The sequence below is a fragment of the Lichenostomus cassidix genome, chromosome 21 (assembly GCF_008360975.1).
Source record: "Lichenostomus cassidix isolate B80296 chromosome 21, HeHo_3.0, whole genome shotgun sequence".
Lineage (NCBI taxonomy): Eukaryota > Metazoa > Chordata > Aves > Passeriformes > Meliphagidae > Lichenostomus > Lichenostomus cassidix.
In genome coordinates this window covers 6,658,171-6,678,262 of record NC_139501.1, presented here as the reverse complement: position 1 = coordinate 6,678,262, position 20,092 = coordinate 6,658,171, and the positions used below count along the sequence as shown (strand labels likewise).

The 20,092-nt window shown below is 45.1% G+C and overlaps 2 protein-coding genes across 4 annotated transcripts in view; one reads left to right on the top strand and one right to left on the bottom strand.

Annotated features, from left to right (window-relative positions):
• HTR6 (5-hydroxytryptamine receptor 6) overlaps nt 1-20,092 on the bottom strand; it is a 119,197-nt gene that overhangs the window by 80,030 nt on the left and 19,075 nt on the right. The window lies entirely within an intron of this gene.
• CAPZB (capping actin protein of muscle Z-line subunit beta) overlaps nt 1-20,092 on the top strand; it is a 66,372-nt gene that overhangs the window by 27,579 nt on the left and 18,701 nt on the right. For all 3 annotated transcript variants that reach the window (XM_085080080.1, XM_085080081.1, XM_085080083.1), the window contains exons 3-4: nt 7,488-7,609; nt 13,169-13,282. In XM_085080080.1, coding sequence (XP_084936206.1) covers nt 7,488-7,609; nt 13,169-13,282 — 236 coding nt within the window. The remainder of the gene's footprint in view (nt 1-7,487; nt 7,610-13,168; nt 13,283-20,092) is intronic.

Below are 20,092 nucleotides of genomic sequence, written 5' to 3'. Positions count from 1 at the left end.
GTCCTTTTGGGGTATTTTCCTCAGACAACTTCACTGACGTGTCTTCAAGGGCTGAGGTGGCAAAGGTGGAAGCTGGATTTATTGTGCTTGTGGGCCATGTGCAGCATGTAATGGATCTGTGACAGGGTGCCTTGATGGTTTTGACTCAAGTGTGGAAGTTGATGCACTCTCAGTCGTGGTGCAAGTTAAGCAGGTTCCTTTAGCAAGTACAAATTTCCTGCTGCTTGTTTAATTTGGATGTTTGCCTGGATGTGTATAATATAAATTGAATGAAAAATCTAGCTGACTCAGGAAAATCAGATGCCTGGCATGAAGTGGGGACAGAAAATCATCCTCACAGAACAGACTGGCTTGCCCAGAGAGGGGAGTTTGCTCACAGACAGCCACAGCTTTCCCCCTCTCTTCTCCCAGTAAGACTGATATTGAAGCAGCACTCATTCCCAAAAGTGAAAGTTTCTTGAAGAACAGAACCAAGTAATGCTGCCATGGAAGAATTAAAGTGAGAGTTCTTTAGAGACACAGCAGTCGTAACTTTCCAGGTTATTTTTTAAGGCTCTGTTTGCAATTAAAGATCTGGGAGGTGATCAGCTCTGCTTTCTCATCACACGGGAATACAGAAGTATTTTTAGTAGAATGTGTTACTTTTTAGAAGACCCCAGAGTGATGAATCTTAAAATGTATAAACTTACAATTTTGAAATGTTTGAACATGATTCGGGCCGTTGCTTTATCTGAGCTCCAGGCAAGTCCCAAATCTGCTTACATGCCTTCAGTGACTGAAGATATATGAAGCTACAGAATTTACCCCCAGGCAAACTTCACTGCTTGGGCTGCACAGACCATAAAGAACATGAGAATGTGACTGGAGCTTTTTGTGTGTGGAGTCCAAGAGCCTGAACACTGTGCGGCATCGCGGGGAGAGATAAAATAATTGGATGCAGATGGCCAGCTGAATGTCTGGTGAGGGTGGGAGAAGTTTTAAACAAAAAAATCAGATCCAGTGAAAGCTGAAAAAGAAGATGGTGGAAGCAGAAGTGCCTTTGACAGCCCTGTGAGCTCAAAGCTGAGTCTCTGACTTGCTGTTCTGCCTGGACTTGCTGACCTGTGGCATGAGCTCCCAGCCACCAGCAGCCAAGCAGGTGTCTAACACAGCGATTGTGGCTAAAGAAAGGGGCTCTGGCTCCCTGAATAAATTTACGGTGGTTGAGAGCCAGTTTTTCCATTTGGTGAGTGGCTGTAAGCAGGAACTTAGCCAGCTAGCAAAGATTACCTCTGGATATCTTGATGGTAGTTGGAGATAGCAATTAATATATGTAAATTGTTAATGCGATGCTTGGCTTAGAGCTAGCAACCCCACTTCCTAGCATGAGACTGAAAAAGGGAATTTCAATTCTGGCCTTGTATCACTTATTCTTTCTATTTTTAAGGCTTTTTGTCTTTGACTCCCGCCACTGCACTGCTGGCATTAGAGACCCTTAAAATATCTGTTTAAATACCATTTGAAAGGGAGTGTGTGTGAGGATCACTTGGTGAGCTTGAATCCTAGTTGGAAACCTACCTAACCTCTTTGAAGGATGGAGGGAAAAGCTGGGATAGAGAAATATCAGAGGAATGTCCTGCCTATCCCTAAATTGTTGCTGTGTGTCTCCAAGCCCAGCTGGACTCCTGACACAAATAGTCAGGACTTCCCAAGATACTGATACTCTGTGATGGCTCCTGGGACTGGGGACTGGTAATGAGATCCAGGAGCCTTCACCTGCAGGTCACCAGTCGCAGTCCAGGGCACTCTGTAGTGCCTGCCAGATGGCTGTCTTTTGTTTCTCAGAAGGGCAATCCAGCAAAAGCCTTATTTTATCCAGCGAAGCACAGGAAGAAAGCCAAGGATATCCTGTATTATGAATGGTTGTCACCCTTTTAAATGTAGCTCCCCGAACTGAATTAAACCATTCTGTAATTAATGTGGTATTTCTGCTGTGACACCATTAACTAGACAAACCTAGATTTGCAGCCTTGTTAACATCTGTCTTTTTCCAGAAAAGCTCATTTGATTTAATTTTGGTTTTGCCAATTCTTGCAGTGCTGGAATTCAGTGCAACTACGTGAGTAATGCTGAGCTGTTTCCAGTATCAATTACATCTGGTCTGAGCACAAAAGTCCATTTAAGTGTGATTTAATGAACAAAGCTTGATGATTGCGTGGCCCTTGGATGTGTGGTGGATCAAATTAAGGTTTAGCAATGTGTGGATTTGTGGGAGGGACTTCACTGGTGGGTTTAGGCCCAAGATGAGTGGAGCCAGGCTTCTTTCTTGAGTTTCCACAACATCCTCTAGGCCGTGCCTGCCTTCTGCAGGAGCAGGAAATGCTGAGGCTGTGCAATGACTCAGAAACATTATTCTAAAGCTTTATTAGGTAAAGGATCTGAGCTGGAGTTGTGCCAGAAAGGTTATTTTGTAAGAGGGTCAGGGAGTTTCCATGGGCTCATCTTTGTGTTTTGAGTGGTTTCCCCAAGTCATGGAGCAGCACTTCTGTCTTCCTTTTGTGTTAAAAGTTCACATGCAAGTAAAATACTCACCTTCCTGGTGGGATGGGGCTTTTAATTAAAAACTGCTTTATCACATGCATGTTCAGATACCTGCACTTGGCAGATGCAGATTCAAACACAGATGGGTGTGAATGACTCCTTGGCTAATTGAGGTTTGCCTCCTCTTCCCAGAATTGTAGAAATGTTTGGGTTGGAAGGACCTTAAAGCTGATCCAGTGCCACCCCTGCCATGGGCAGGGACACCTTCCACTGCCCCAGGTTGCTCCAAGCCCTGTCCAGCCTGACCTTGGACTCTTCCAGGGATCCAGGGGCAGCCACAGCCTCTCTGGGCACCCTGTGCCAGGGCCTCCCCACCCTCCCAGGGAAGAATTTCTTACTCATTTCCAATATAAACTTCTCTTTCAGTTTGAAGCCTTTGCCCCTTGTTCCTTCTGCTTCTTTAAGGAAAAAATGTATAATCTTTAATTTTGCTGCATAGTTTTCTGGTGTGTAAGGTTCCTGTGGTGGTCAGTAATGCTGATGTCTGAATAAACATGGAAAAATACTATTTCCAAGGGCTGTTACACCAGGAATGTTGCTGTTTCAGTGGTAGATGTGATACATTTCAGAAAACAGCCACCTGGGTGTACTCAACTTAAGTGGCTGCTGAGCCAAAATACTGACTGTCCTGAGCATGTGAAGTGCAGAATTTGATGCAATTCAGTGTGATAAAAGTAAGGGTGGGGAGTATGTATCAGACATGGAGAACTGAGGTATTACTCCTCTTCCCTCTATGGATTTTTTTTAGATACTTTTTAAATCATATTTTAAAAAATAATCCAGAAGCAATTGTATAATTGCTAGTAAGCTCCTTGAACCAAGACATGAGTCCAGAAGGAATGATTGAGCTTAGCTACTCCAAAAAGGGTACAGTTTCCACTTTGGCACAAGTGATTATTTGTCTTGATAGCAGAGCAGTTGCCTTAATTAAAACACTGTCCACATACCTGGGCAGCTCTGCTGGAGAATTTGGTTACACAGGACAACAGGATCCTTGTTCAACACGTTTCCCTCACTTCCCATTCAGGTTTTCTTTCCTCTGCACTACACATCCATTGTGTATCTCCTTGGAAAAAAATATCCCCCAAACACCATGCCCTGTTCCTTCTGAATGATGCTGCTGTTCCTTCCAGGCTATATCCTCAGATATCCTTCTTTTTTTCTTTCCAATTTACATTGAGGGTGGTCTCACTTCCTGAGTACCCAGAGCCACCAGAAGAGAAGCCTGAGAGCTGATCTGGGGGAACAAGGGTGCATTGGGGCCAAATGCCATTAATGCTGGCCTTTAGCTAAAGATACAAGCTGCAGATTGTGTTCTGCATGTGACCTTCCAGTGCTTAGAGTGGGAAAAACTTGTGTCAGAACAAAGGTGGGAGCCCAGTTGTTGCTTATAAAAGCAACATCCTCATCCTCTAGTGTTTGCATCCCAGTGACATTTATTTATAGTGTGGTGATGAATTGAACAAAACCACTGCTTTGGTGTTCCAGTTTGGCCTGAGGAGTGGGTTAATTCCTGTGTTTCTAAATGCAAGTCAAAATCCCCTCTGTAATGACTGCTGTACATAAGTGCTCAAACACCTGAGTGAATTTTGGTTCTTCAGTTAACACAGAACAAGCTTAATAAGAAAAATTAACAATGCAAATCCACCATTTGAGGCTGAAAACCCAGAGGATCTGTTGCTTTCCATGCAGAACTGTCTTTGCTGGGATCAGAAGATAAACTGAATCCTGCAAGAGTCTGAATGTGCACAACAGACATTTAAATGTTTTAAAAAGATTCAGTACTTGGCATGGAGAAGAATGCAAAGGACCTAAATTCGGAAGGAATCATAGTCTCATGAACATAAAGCTGAAGTGTTTAAAGCTGCAAATTACCTTGTTCAAGTTACTGCCTTTGCCTTGTAAGCAGTTTTGTGTGCATAAATTGTCAATTCATTCTTAGGAAGTACAGTTGATGTAATAAATGGTATAAAAATGATGATCTTGGGGTAACTGTGCTATGCTTGGGTGCTTTTCCAATAGTTAAAATTACACGAGTAGTTCCATCTGGACTATCTGTTCTTCTTATAAATACTGTAGAAATTTTCTGGTATTTCCAAAGCAGATGAGTGGGTTTTCTTCTGTTTTGTTCTAAAAGAAGAGAAGGGGAAAAGAATAGATTGCCTGAAGTCCTGTGGAGTGTCAGTACCAAGGAGACAGGGGATATACAGCTTGTTTTACAATACAGTGCAGTATTATATTCTGGGATGGGTGTGATATAATACAGTCACTGTTATGGCTGTAGGAATAACCACAGCCCTCAGAAAGTGGGAAAGTGACCCAGCTCATGAATATTTGTTACTAAGTCTCCCACAGATAAGTTTAGTTCAGTAGATTGCATCTTAAAAAAACAATGGGTTACAAATTCCTTTTAGTTAATATGGGATTGTGCTCTGAGCCCTACAGAAACCCCACAGCAGGCATGTGTTGGTCTTAAAAGAAAGTTAAATCTAAAAGTTACTTGTGTGGGTTTTTTTATAAGGGCTGTAAATTCAGCTGTTCTGAAGGGCAATTGACTCTGCCTCGGGTTTGGGGTTTCTTGTGAAAATGCTTTGTGTAGATATTTGGGGTTGAAGGATTGCACAGTGAGGTCTCTCCTGCTCCCTTACCACACGTGGAGTGTGGGGCTCTTCCCAAAGAAACAGAGTGGAAACAGAGGCTGGGAAAAAGCACTTCCCCCCCGTTCTGTTTTCATCACTATTACTCACCCTAAAGGCAGGTCAGAGTGAGGAGTCAGTTCCTGAGCATTCCTGTGCTGAAGGACTCCTGGCCAAGGAGCAGCCCAGAGGAGAGGAGGGGAGGGAGGGATGTGTTCCACTGGTACTGAGCTGCCAGAGCTGGGCTGCCTGTGCTGTGTCTGGTGGTGAAGCACTGGCATTGAGCTGCTGTCAGCCTGAGCAGTCAGCCCAAAATTAATGGTTCATGGGGAAGAGAGGGAAAGGATGAAGGGGAACCACATGTGCTCACAGACACAGATAAATCATTTCACCTGACTTGTGCCGCAACACTGCTGATTTGGATCAGCTCTGGGAAATATTTGGGTTGTCTGGTCTCAGGAAAATGAAGGATTTCACTACAAGTTGCTACTTCTTGTCCACTTCTGTTTACCTAGGGAATGTGTTGTGGTTTTGAAGTCTCTTCAGCCAGGTCTGCAGGTAGCAAAGGATGAACTCCCATGAGAGCCCTGAGCTGGGTTAAATCCTGAACTGCCCTGTCCTTGGTCTGGGCTCTGCAGTTCTCACTTGTGGCCACATTACAATGTGTAAAGACCAAAGTAAAAACACTCAAATTAATATTTCAGCTCTTTCAGCACCTTGATTTGCCTCAGATCTTTTGTGTGTTGAAGGGTTGATTGTGTGGGTCAGGTGTTGCGTCACTTGCTGGTTTCATCTTAGAGCCGTGGAATGGCTTGGGTTGGGAGGGACCCTAAAGCTCATCCAGTTCCCCCCCTGTCCCTGCAGGGACACCTTCCACTATCCCAGGTTGCTCCCAGCCCTGTGCAGCCTGGCCTTGGACACTTCCAGGGATGGGGCAGCCACAGTTTGTTCTGTCATTTCCATTTAGGATATTTTTTTTATCTTTCACAGTCACATTGGTGTATGCATGTCCCTGCTCACTCTGACTGTCATCCTCTGTTACTGCCTTGTGCTTGGGATTAGGAATGTTTTTGTTTTGAGCGGTTTGATCTCTTATGTCCCATCGAGTGCATTAAAATAGTTTCAGGGCTGTTGCACCCCAAATTTGTTTTTTCTTCTCTAGGCTGATGCTGATCCATTCACTGAATCAATGGCTTGAAGAGAAGAAAGCACATTTCCATGTTTTCTTTATTCCTCCCTCCCTCCCCTTTTCATTTCTTACAAGTTATGAATTTATCACTTCATGATAAATTTTGCCGTTGATTGCCTTTTGTCCTCATGTTCTGAGTCAGGTTTTCATGTCTACAGTGTGAAGTGAAATGTAGAAGTGCTTCTTTCTTTTTTATTAGCACATTGTATCCAGTCTATTCAAGAACTTACCAGATGTCCTGTGATCCTGTTATGTTGTTGGGAAAGGGCATTTTGCTTTAGTCCATTTCTCTTGCAGTGAGATCTGGAATGTTCTTCCAGCAGGAAACATACAATGCACTTTAATGTGCATTTTTAATGATAACATTATAATAATAATGTTTCATGATAACAACTGCAGGAATGATTGGTGATGGTCCCTGGGATGCATTGGGGCACGGGGCTGCACATCACCTGAGGTATGTGCAGGGGAGATGGAGTCTCATCTCTCTGCAGGACATCACAGCCTCTCTGCCACGTTGGAAGCAGAGCTTGTCTCTCTGCACATGCAGGGCAGGGAGGCAGCTGGGGTCCTGGATCCATGGAAAGCTGTGGTGGGTGCAGGAGGTGTGTTAGACTTGACACATGCATGCACATGGACATGTTTATTCTTGTTAGAATGGTCATGCTTGGCCACCTGCCTGGAAACTGCTCTGAACTCGACCCAGAGTGGGAGCTTGGGAAAAGCTCACTGCAGTGTGTGGATGGTGGAATCCTTTTGCAGTTCCCTCATTCCCACTGCACTGTAAATATTTACCTTTATCCACCAGCCCTGGACAATTGCTTCCCTGGTTGGCCTTGGCACAGAGCGAGCATGGAGTGTGTGTATATTGAAGGACCACACTAGTGGTTGGTAATTAAATCTGAAATTATTGGAGAAGGGAGCATAGGAGTGTGTTGTAATTGAAGTGCTTTTTTAAAGAGTTCTGGCTTTGGGACAGATGTGGGCTGTTAATAACAAAATGTGTTTTTAGGGGTGCCAGTGCCTTTTAACCTTAATGTGTTGCCCTCTCTCCCCTCCCTGTTGTTTCCCCCACCCTGCAGGTCCCGAGCCTGTGTGAAGATCTCCTCTCCTCTGTGGATCAGCCCTTGAAGATTGCACGAGACAAGGTGGTAGGGAAAGATTATCTATTGTGTGACTACAACAGAGATGGGGACTCGTACAGGTGAGTTCCCAGCTGGAGCAAGGGGCTGGCTGGTGCTCTGTGAATGGCAGCCATGGACAGGTATTGCAGGCCCTTCTCCTTCTTATTTTCAGCCAAAAAAAAAAAATCAGTCATTCAAAGATTTAGAGCCCAAAATGCATAATTGGGCATTTTGGCAAATAATGTTGTTATCTTGCTAAAGGTGGGATGACTGATGTATTTCTCTTTGTTTTCTGTATTCTGGATTAAAACCAATCAGTTCTCTAGCAGAAATGGGCTTGATACGAAATTAGACCACTGCAAGGTTATAAAATCTCTGGAATGGATAATGAGAGAAAAGAGATGATGCAAGCAGTGGGTTTAAACAAAATTGTCTTCTGCTTGTACAAAACAGGGTGGGTTTGCCAGCTGGGAAAGGCTCTTTCAAGGGATTGACTGACTTTGGGCTCAGTGTCATTAGTTCTGTTTGAAAATCTTGGCCCAAGTTTTTACCAAAGAAAAGTTTTTACCTGCCTACCAAAACAGTAAATTTATTCTGAGGACTTCAGACAAATACAGTGAAAATATTTGAACTCTATAAGCTGTGGGTAATTGCAATATAATTAATTTTGAAGTAGGAGGGACTGTAATACTGAAATGGTACAATCAGGTTTCAGTGTTTTGGCTGCTACTTTGAACACAGGCTCTCTTTTAATGTTTTTTTCCTCTGCCTTGCCATTAGGATGATGTTTTTTATATGTGTTTAAATTATCCTGTCCCTTTCTCACATTGTCTGACTTTCCTTAATGGCTGTAGTGACAGTGGCATAGTTCCAAATATTTAATTAAGAGTCACGAGTTTACAGTCCAGAAGCCTTTGTGACTCTTGCAGCACTTTTATTCTTTCTCTTAACAAAGAGTGCTCGGCTGTGAGGTAACAACCCCATTCATCTCCTGCCCTGAATTACCAGCTCAGCCATCCTGCTCCTTCTGGGGATGATCCTGAGATTTCCACCTGTCCCTCCTTGTGGCTTCAGTGTCATAATTTACACTTTTAGTCCTTGGAACTATCTCCAGTAAGAATCTGACTTTGCTGTGTGCAGATTTGATGTAGTGTTTTGCATTCATCTGGCCAGTATGTTTCAAAGTGGAATTTCAGAAAATATTTTTTAACAAATCTTTTGTCTTTGGCTCAGGCATCAGTGCAGAAGCAGGTTAGCTTGTAAAGGATTTGAGATGAATTGGTTCAGTTGCTCTGGGTTGCAGGAAAGGTCCTTCTCTATCCTGAAGCACATCTGCGTGTAGATGATTTACACAGAGAACATGCTGAGATTCATTTTGTCCTAGAAACAGGAGGTGGAGAATGAGAATGGATGCAGAGTTTGACAGTGCCTCTGGATTGTGGCTGAGTGTAAATCCTAACGAGTTGTTTTAAATATAACCTATTGCAGAGAGCCAGCAAGTGGCACTCCAAGGTGGAGTGTCACATTCTTTAGGGTATTAATGTCATGTTCAGCAACTATTTCAACCATCTGCAAAAGAGCCTTCTAAAAGAATTTTTGCATTAATTTTGTGTGCCCCAGCTGGTCAGATCTACTTTAACAGCTACATGCATTTAATCAGTTCTGAATTAGTAGATAAAATAGGGTTTTACTGGTTCTGCCCACCACGAGATGTGGACCCATACAGCTGCAGCCCCTCTGGCAGATGCAAGAGGATGGATTAAACCCTGAATTTCTTGTGGATCTTTCAAGAGATGCTTTCTCCCTGAAGTTGTGATGTTTCTTGCAGCCTCTTTGCGTCCTACTCAGGCTGTTGATGTGGACATCACTCACCAGGGACACAGGGAAGTGGAAAAGGCACTGGTTAGACAGTAATGGGACATTGTGCCATCACTAATAACCCCCTGTGTTTCATTAGGGCACATGATAGCCCTTCCTCTAAGGTCAGTGTCACACTTGCCTCTGAAATTTGCTCCATCTCCTTCTGAAGAGGTATTAAATAGTTACAAGGAAGCAGGAGGAATTTGGTTTTTAAAATCACTTTGAAATTTTCAGGACTTATTAAGTAATGAGGTTTCAGAAAAGCTCTTTCATTTGTTCCTCTAGAGCAGGCACCATGTGTTAATTGCTGGCATGAAAGAGTCGTGTTCTGTAAGGCTTTTGATTCAGGCGTTCTGGATTGAAGTGATTCTTCCTTCTGGAATTGATTGGTCCCAGCTCTGATTCATGAAGTGAATTCTTTCCTTCAGCACACAGCAGAAGCCTTTGAAAGCCCAGCAGCAGTGCCCTGTGCATGTTAATCCCATTCTGTGCCTGTGTCCAGACACTCCTCCATACCTCATAAAATCTGCAGTTGTTACTGGGAAGTGGCTCTTACACTAATTTAATCAATTAGGCCAAGATCTAGGAGGAGTTCACTGGGCTCTTAAAAGCTTTTGATACTTCCACAGCCATTTTTCAGAACCACAGGCTTGATTAAAATCCCAGGGAATCTTATTCCCTGTTAGCAATGTGCTGCATCCCCAGTTCCTGCAAATCCCAATTCCAAACTAAACACCTTTTCTTTGTACTGGACAGGTTGCTAATTGCATTTCTTTTAACACTAATCCAAGGATTTCAAAGCATTCTGGGGGCAACTGAGCCTCATTCTCCTTCAGCAGGAAAGGTGGGGCTGGGCAGTCTGGCTTTCTCACTGGGAATCCAGTTTTTATAGGGTTGGGTTTTTGAGTGGCTTTACAGTTTGACTGGGAATTTGCTTGGAAAAAAAGCTGCTGTGGGAAGGGAATATCCTAATGCTTAGCCCATCACAGTTTAGTCTTTCCTTGTATTTAGACAGACTTGCTTTGGTCAGACATGGATCAGACTAGAATGTGGATTTTTGGAGTCTCCTTGGATAAATAGATAATTTAAATTTTCTTCATATTATCAAATCCTGCTTGTGGGAGTCTCACAGGAACTTCTGTGAGTGCTTCTGGAATAACAAAGGTTTGGGAAGGATGTCAGTCAGTCATGGAATCCACATTGTGAAGGCAGAGCTTTTATTAATTTTTTTCTTAATATTAAACTTCAAGGTCCCTGACTTTGTCCATACATTTCCACTTGAAGTGTGTTTGATCACTCTGTTAAATGGAATCCTTATGGGGAATTTGGGGCCAACAACACTGAAACCTGTTAGCTGAAACACAAACCATTCTCTTTTGGGGAAATTAGAGGTCTGACTTTTGAAATTTAAGTGCTTGTCCATCTGTCTTTCTTCAAATAGCCTCCAGTTAAGTGTTTAAATGTGTTGTGAGTGCTCTTCCACAGAAATAAAAAGTACAGGGCTGTGTTAGGAGGTTTTTTGTTGGTAAAGCTGTTGCTGGCTCCAACAGGAATAGGATGAAAATGCCACAAGCTGCTGGCTGGAAGGGTCTGTTCTGGTTGCCCCTCAATCATCCCATTCCTGCAGCCAGGGGAAGTTTGGTGTTTGCACTTACAGCATCTCCCAGGGGTTCTGCAGGAGTTCTCTGCTCACCCTCTGGAGTGGTTGAGCCATTTGGGAGCACCTGGGTAGCACCAGGGGGATTTCTGTGTGAATCTCTCCCAGACTGCAGAGATTGTATTTTAGGTAAAGGAGTGAAGAAAGAGCTGAGAGGGGCACTCATTGCTGTGTGTCCCTGTGTGCAGGGAGGGGACAGAGCAGGGACCTGGCTTGGCTCCATCAGTCCCAGTAATGGCACCAGAGGAATGGGCAGGAACTGATGCACAGGAGGTTCTGCCTGAACACAAGGAAGAACTTCTTTAAACACTCTGGAATACGTTGCCCAGGGAGGGTGTGGAGTCTCCCTCCCTTGAGATACTCCAGACCCATCTGCACACTACCCTGTGCTCTGGAGCAGGGAGGTGACACCAGCTGAGCCACTGTGGGCCCTTACAGCCTGACCCAGTCTGGGATCCTGTGGCTCTTGACTCTTTTCCAAAGCAACCACATTTTAAGGAACTGTTTAAAATCATGAAATCCCAGAATCATTCTGGTTGGAAAAATCCTCCAAATTGAGCCCAAGCTGTGCCTGATCCCTGCCTTGTCCCCAGCCCAGAGCACTGGGTGCCATGTCCAGGCATTCCTTGGACACCTCCAGGGATGGCAACTCCAGATCTCCCTGGGCAGCCCCTGCCAATGCCTGACCACCCTTTCCATGGAGAAATTCCTCCTGATGTCCAACCTGGACCTCCCCTGGAGCAGCTCAAGGAATTTTCTTCTTGTCCTGTCCCTATTTCTTGGCAGCAGAGTTTGACCCCCACCTGGCTGCCCTCTCCTGTCAAGGAGTTGTGCAGAGCCAGAAAGTCCCCCTGAGCCTCTTTTCTCTGGGCTGAGCTCCTTTCCCAGCTCCCTCAGCCCCTCCTGGTGTTCCAGAGCCTTCCCCAGCCCCATTCCCTTCCCTGGACACACTCCAGCCCCTCAATGTCCTTACTGAATGAAGGACCCAGGACTGGACACAGCACTGGAGATGAAAACCACCACCTGAAAACATCACTCCAGGTGGATGTCACAACAGCTCCACCTTTCCTGGCCTCACCTTTCCAGTCAGGTGTGCTTGGGAGCAGTGAAGGGAGCAAAGCAGAGCCTGGACTTTGTGCTTTGCACCAAACAGGTGGGGGTCATACCCCACTGCCTTTCTGAGCAGTGAGTTCCCCAGGGCCAGCACTGGGCCCTGGGAAGAGTGAGTGGGGAGAGGGGAGAGAAAGGGAAGAGGTGCTTTATTTTGAGCCTGCTCTTGATATCTGTAAGTTGGTTACTCCAAGGGGAAATGAAAAGCAAAATGCAGGTTTCCAGAATGGGAGTTGTAAAAGCCTCAAGCAGATGGGCAAAGGGTTCCATTAATCTTTTAATACCAAATCTTTCATTAAGAACACAAAAATCTCTCCCACACCTGCAGAAATTATAGTAAAACCTGCAGCTTTAAAAACCCTGTTAAATCCTTCAAACTGTTCAAAGGGTTTCCTAATGTTATGCTAAAGGTAGAGTTTATTTCAAAGCAAAATAGTGGAGGAAAATGTGGACCATAATCATATCCAGCAGTGTTTGGCTCAAATACTGTCGGATCCCAAATAAGCTACACAATCGATTTGTATTTGCATGAAAACAATTTTAAATATTTGATGTGCAGCAGCTGAAGCTTTGTTTATAAATATTAAAGAAGGAACAGATTGAAACCCAAGGGATATTTTTTTTATGTAGAAAAGCCTGAACCCAGGTGTTTTGAGGGATCAGTGTCCCTTTTCTGCCAGCATTCAAAATGCCTGTGGAGGGTGCAGTTGTTACAGGTGGATTGCTCTGGGCACCTTTTGGTTTTTCAGAAGTTAAGCATCTGTGGATCAGGTCAGATTAAACCTTGCAGAGCCATGAAATCTCCTGAGCTGGAAGGGACCAACAAGGACCATCCAGGCCAACCCCTGGCCCTGCACAGACACCCCAACAATCCCACCCTGTGCACCCCTGGGAGCATTGTCCAAACGCTCCTGGAGCTCTGGCAGCCTTGGGACTGTGCCCAGGTTTGTCTTGGTGTCTGTCTGTTTTTCTTGTCCCCTTCTGACTGTCCCTTTCCTTGTCTCCCTGGCAGGTCACCGTGGAGCAACAAGTACGACCCTCCCCTGGAGGACGGTGCCATGCCCTCGGCTCGCCTGCGCAAGCTGGAGGTGGAAGCCAACAATGCCTTCGACCAGTACAGAGACTTGTATGTCAGTCCTCCCCTTAGAGCCTGTCTGTCTGTGTGTCCTGGGGCAGTGCAGAGCAGTGCACACACTGGGTCTGGCGGGGGGAGACACTGCTCACCCGCTGGGCTTTGTGATGCCAGACATGATCAAATCTGTCAGCTGGTGCCAAAGGCAGCTGCTGAGGTGCTTTCCCACCTCCCTCCCCCTTTAACAGATTGATGGTGTCTTTGTCCTGGCATGACCTGGGTTCTCTTTGATCTTTAAGTTCAGCCTTAAACCATCTGCGTTTTCCATCCCCTCAAGGCTGTACTCTTAAAAAATCTCTATGTACAGCAGCCACTCTCTCATCTTCCAGTAAAACGACAGGCACTGAGCACTGAAATGCAGCAGTTGGACAAGGATTCATGTACTTCTACAGCAGAATGCTTGTTTTAGGCCCTGTCTTATTAAAGAGGTGTGAAACAAAGGAATTAATAGAGCACATGTGAGATAAATGTGGATTAGGCAGTGGCTTTCTTAAAGCAGCAATAGGAAATTGTCTCTGTAACTTACCGGTTGAACAATTTTTCTAAAAATTGGGGTTTTGCTGGTCCTGCACTGCAGTTTCACCCAAAGCCTTGGCGTGTGATTGGGTTCAGCTGTGGTCCCTGTAGTCGGTTGTCTCCTAAGCAGTGCTGGGGTGGAAAGTGATGCTAAAATGAAGCAGTGAGTGTTGCAGAGCAAAATGAACGAGTGTGTCCAGTACTGGGATACTTCCTTACTGGAGATGCCTAAAGACCATGAAAAAAGTGAACAAACTTCCTTGCTGCTTCACGTTGCCCAAAAGCAGAGATAAAACACAGCTTTAGATATAGCTGTAGATATAGTTAATCATGTTACAGTGCTGACAGAAGCACATTAAAAAGAATTTTTCTTGCTGGATTTTGTGGCTTGATGCAAATGTAGCCTGTCCAAATGTGTAAGCATCACACTTTTGTTACAGATATCAAATTTTTACTTCTTTTCATGCATTATTTTCATAGTTCTCTAACTTCTCTTGTAAGTAACAGTTGTTATTGGTATCTGAACTGACTGGAAGAGAGGAATTTTGCATATTCAGCAAAGACAAGTTTGCAGTTACTCCCCAGATGCAGAACAGACCAGGACCAATAAGGTTTTTAATACCCTGAGATGAAAATGAGGAGGTTTATGGAACCAAGGTTGTCTTTTTAAATCCCTCTCTGCTCAGATGACCGTGAAGTCATGGCTGGATACAATAACTTGCTTGAATTCACACAGCTTGAATTCGCTGGAAGGAAAGCACAGGGCAGGTTTCTCTGACTGAGGTGAATCTGCTGAGCCCTGCTCAGTGTGGGGTACAGCAGTGCCTTTATATAACAATCTTCATGTATTGTGTGGAAGAAAAAGGGGAGGTTGTTCCAAATTCCATCTTTCTGTTTGTCAGTGTGAGTTTTACAGGCAGGCCATGGTCAGAGGGGATCCCGGAGGGATCTCTGGTGTTACAGCTGGAGAGGACAGGTCAGAATAGATGTGCTAGCACAGAACATGTCAGTGCCTGTTGTGATCCCAGAAGTAGGGGCGGAAAAGAGGACAAGAGTGGCTTATGTTTGGCTGAGCAGTGTAAAAAGAATGGTGGCATTTGTGGAAACAATTTGCAAAGTTAAGGAAACTTAAACTTGGTGTCTGAAGGGTTCGTCGCGCTTGAAATCAGAATTTGTACTTTACCTCCAGCAGAGATGTGGAGAGGAACAGGCTTGTGTTCTGTAGTTGGGCTCTGCAGTTTCCTGACCAAGACAACTGGATTTTTGTGTTTTGACAGCAGAAGCCTAATTTTTACTTGGAGATCAGAGGGGGGAAATTCAGAGGTGGTAACAAGTGCCAGCATCTCTCAGTGCTGCTCTTGCCAGCATGTCAGGTTGGGAATGGCTGCAGCATTTCCTCACGGAACAGCTGCTGGAGCCACGTGGGAGTTGGAGCGTGGGGAGGGCTGGAGTGGGAGCAGGATGGCAGTGGCAGGGATGGCATTTCCACGCTCTGCTGGAGCCTGGAATGCACTGTGAAGCCAGAAGTGGGTCTGGGCTGAGCAATGTGGATGGAGGTGTCACTGCCCTGCTGCTCTGGCAGCTCCTGCAGCTGGGGAGCGAGAGCATGAGGCATCCTGGGCCAGTTACCAGTGTCCTTCCTGGTTCCAGAGCCAGGGACAGCAGGGCTTTTCCAGCCTAGGGAAATCCTTCAGGCTCATCCATGTATTAATCAAAGAGCTCAGCGTGCTGGCAGTTCTCAGGATTCTATCTTTTGTGGAAGTTCTGGTTTCTGTTAGACGGGGAGAACTATTCCAGGTGCACCTTTCAGGAATAGGGATCAGACTGTAGGCAGTGTGCAGAAAATCTACATTTTGAGTTGACCTGCAGAGACTTTCATAGTTTCTGTTCACTCTGGTGAGGTTGTCTGCCCAAACAGGTCCTTCACAGGGGACACCAGGCTAATTGATACTTCACATTGCATATTCTCCCTTAAAAAATACCTGTTTAAGTGCAGTGGCTGCAGGTGAAGGGAATGAAAATGGTGCTGAGGGAGAAGCCTCAAATCTGACACATCAACTCCTCACCAGCAGTCCCTTAAGAGGCTGTTCTGTCCCTCTGTGGGGCAGAGAATGTTTCTGAGCTGCCTCTGTAACCACAGCAACGCTGTTTTATGGGAGAGGGGTAACAGTGAATACAAAAATAATCACAGCACTCACAGGGAGGACCAGATCCCAGCATGCCTGAATTGCCTGGGCTGTTAAGGCATTTTATTCCTATAATGAGAATTTCTGCTGAGTTTTTCAGAGCAAGTAGTGGCTTTGTGGACACCTTCCACCATCCCAGGTTGCTCCAAGCCCTGTCCAGCCTGGCCTTGGACACTTCCAGGGATCCAGGAGCAGCCACAGCTTCTCTGGGCAACCTGTGCCAGGGCCTCACCACCCTCACAGGGAGGAATTCCTTCCCAATATCCCATCTAACCCTGCCCTCTGTCAGTTTGAAGCCATTGCCCCTTGTCCTGGCACTCCATCCCTTGTCCACAGTCTCCATCTTTCCTGTCGACTGCTTCAGGCATTGGAAGGTCACAGTTAGGTCACCCTTGAGCCATCTCTTCTCCATGCTGGACAATCCCAGTTCTCTCAGCCTTTCCTCAGAGGAGAGGTCTCTCAGAAGTAGCTGTGCATGTGGCTCACTTCACTCCTGAGCTTCCAGATACACCTTCTGCTGGTCATTCCAGCATCTGTAGATAAACAGGGACTTCTGAGAACATCTCCATCCCTCTCTGCTCTCCACGTGTGGTCCAAACCTCCCCTGGATGAGCTCCCATTTTACCTTGAACACAGAAAGTGCTGATATCTCTCAGAATTCATCCCGGGCCTCTCCCAGCACTTCAGATCGCTTCAGTTTTTCCTGGTGTCAGTCCCATTTGGCCCACACACCTTTCCTTTTTAGATTTCTCTTTTCATCAGGTGTGGTAAGTCTCCACCTACGTTCAGTGAGTCACTGCATTGTATTTGCCATTTCCCAAGGGGTTGGCACCTGCTGTTGTGGGTGTTTTGAGGGAAGCAGCCTGTTAGGAATTTGTTAACAGTTTGTGTGAAATAATCCAGTCAGGTTTGTTTGCTGGAGACTTTAAAATTTAGTTTAGTCCCCAAAAGCTTAGTGGCCAATGCACTGAGTGACTGTAGTGTGAAAAGAGGTTTGGAGAAGTCTTGTAATACTGCATGTAATAAAATCATGTAAACTGGAGAAGAACAGAATTTTGCTGAACCTTCAGTGCTTTCTGAACCAGTGCTGAGTTGGCCTTCAGTGTCTGTTTTTGTGCAAACTATCTTTAGTATCTGGACTTTCCCACCTTTTCTTTCTGGAGTCATTTGGGTTAAAGAGGAATTCATCAGATTTTAGTTCCCTCTCTGTTCTCTGTGTCAACCAACAAGCATATTTCTTGGTTGTCTGTTTTACCAAAATCCATGTCACTTTCCCAAAAAACAACTGTTTCATTTCCATCTCCTGCTGCCAGGTTTAACTCCAACAGTGCCTGGAGCTAATGCCCTGGTATGTTTGTGTTCAGTAGGTTATTATTCCCAGATGGAATTCTAATATCTTACACCACTCAGTTACAGCCTTGGCTTTCCACTTCCAATATGGTGAAGATAATTTCTTCCAACACGTGGTTGTAATTTATTGCCCTTTGCTTGACGTGTGTGTGCTTGATTGAAATCAAAGCGTAATGAGGACCAGGGCAGCTGGTTAAATCTCCCTATTTTAGATTCTGCCTTCCCTTGTTTTGGGTTGGAGATAATCAGGGCTTTAATTAAGTAATCTAATGGCTCTTTGTTGTCTGGAAGAAATAATTTCTGAAGTGATTAAATAGACCTCCCCTGGGAAGGATGCTGCTGATCTGTCTGCAAACAGGATGAGTTTTGGCAACTTTGGACTGGTTTAGTGACTGACATACATTTAGAAAGCTATTCCTCCTTTTTTCCTCGGCTTAAATTGGATTTATTGGTGCTTTTGATTTTTAACAGCTTTAAAAAAAGATAAAACATCATCTTAATCTTTCTTCTCCTGAAAATGTTTGTATTGGTTAAGGTTTTGAGTTCCCTCAACAGAGTGAGCAATGAAACCTTTTGAACTTCTGCTTCTGTCTGTGTTTTGATGTTGATCCATTTTCAGTTTGTTATATTAGAGCTCTGGACCAGGAATTTGGTAGGAGTGGAAGGAGGTCTGGGAGAGGATTGACCTCTGAAATGTCTTTGTTGTGTGTAATCCTTTTATTATTGAATTTTGATTGGAGTCTGGTCCCGAATAGTTATTGCAGTTTGGTGTGGTGTTAGCGGTGCTGGGGGTGGCACCCCAGCCAGCCAGGCCTCTGCTCTCTGCAGTGAGATTATTTCTGTCCTGTGGGTAGAGCACAGCTGTTCTTTGCAGCCAGCTGAGCATCCACTGCTTTTCTCTGCTGTGGAGGAGGAAAGGCTGAGGAATTGCCTGTGCCTCAGGAATGTGTAGATTGAGGAGCCTCTTGCTAGAGCCTGGTCAGGTACAGCAGTGAAGGCCCAGTGACAGAAGAGTTTGCCCTTTCATTTTTAGGGTGCTCAGGGCTGACTGTTTTTCATTTTTGTTGCTGTGTTTAATCTAATGGAACAGCCTGGCTTTGCTGGGCTTCAGAATGTCTCATTTTGATTGACCTGTGCCAGCATCTATACCAGGTATGTTCAGATGTCCCATAAACTGCTGGATTCTTTTACCTTTGTTCAGCTGTTTTTACCCTTTTTCCTAGTTTATTTTGGACTGTGTGCTTGAATCACCTCTGACACTGGCTTAGTCCACTTTTCTTGATAGGAAAAATGGAAACCTCTATCAATGATGCCCTTGGGCTGTAGCTGTTTCTGAGATCTGCTGTGGTGTCATCTGACTTCTTGCCTGGGCTGACAGAGCCTCTCAGGGCAGTTCAGGCCAACTCACAAAATACTTTGCACTTCTCACAGGGTTCGTAGCACTGCTGCATTTGTCTGTTGGATCAGCTTTGGTGTATTTTGTGCATGGAACAGCCCTGATTGCACCAAGTGAAGAGCAGATGTAAGAGGTGTGGTGAGGGGGGTTGGTTTGAGCACAGCTTGCCCTGGCATGGTTGCCACAGAGGAACTGTGAGTGCCCAGCCTCTGGGAGTGTCCAGGGCCAGGTTGGACAGGGTCAGAGCTCACCAAGGGGCTGTGCAGCTGTGAGCTCTTTATGGGAGCACTGTGTCTGTGTTCAGATGCTAACCTGCTTTGCCTGAGCTGGAAACCCCTGGAAAGCTTTGAAGTGACTTTATTGCCATCAGCTCCCTGTTCCTCATTACTGCTCCCTCCCTTTGTGCCGGCTTTCTCCTGGGCATGGGAGTTCCTGGGGCTTGCACAGCAAGGGCCCTGCAGATTGGATCCAGATGGGTTTGTTGTGTATCCCAGCACTAAGGCAACCTGCCTTTCCCTCTCACTGCTGCCTGGGGAGCTGCAGATGGGGTGGGACATCAGGATTGTGTCATCGGGGACATTCCTGCCTCTGAGTCAGGCTGATAAGAGTGAGATGAAGTCTCCAAAGACAGGACTAAACCACCAAGACATTCACTGCTTTCATGTCTGTGTGCCTTTACAATCACAGCCATGCTGTTTTCCCAAGGAAATTATTTAGATGTAGAAAACAGCAGTGGTGGGATCCCCTCCTCAGCGTGCCCATGGGCAGCTCAGCACTCAGAGCAGTGTTAATATTGAATTTGTTGATATACATTACACAGATTAGAGAATCCTCTTAGAAAAGAGGGGGAAATTAAATGTACTGCCATGCTGGAAAACGAAATCAGTTGCTTTTCATCTGTTTTTTTCTTTTTTTTTTTCTTTGGGAGTTCCATTTTGGAGCAGCTCTGCACACACTGCATTCTTATCTTCTGAATCGGAGATGTTGGGTGGAGGAGGAGATTTTCCCTTGGGTTCCCACGGTTCTCTGTGATTACATAAAATCTGAGCACTCGGTTTAGGAGGTCAGTGCTGATGATGCAGCACTGTCCTCAAACACTGCTCTCTGAGGGCTTTAAATCCCTAGGAAGAAATTACTTACATTCAAAAATGAGAAGAAATTTTAAACTGTCAGTTTATTGTGAACTGGAATTTTTAAACTGGTTGTCTCTGATAACACATTGTATTGTATGGACAGAAATTTACCTCATGCCCTCACAAATGTACAGTGTTTTAATGGTGGTAATTTGAGACAGAGTAACTTAGCAGCAGCCTTCTGGTGGCAGATCTGATACAGAATTCTCCTGTTAGAAGAATC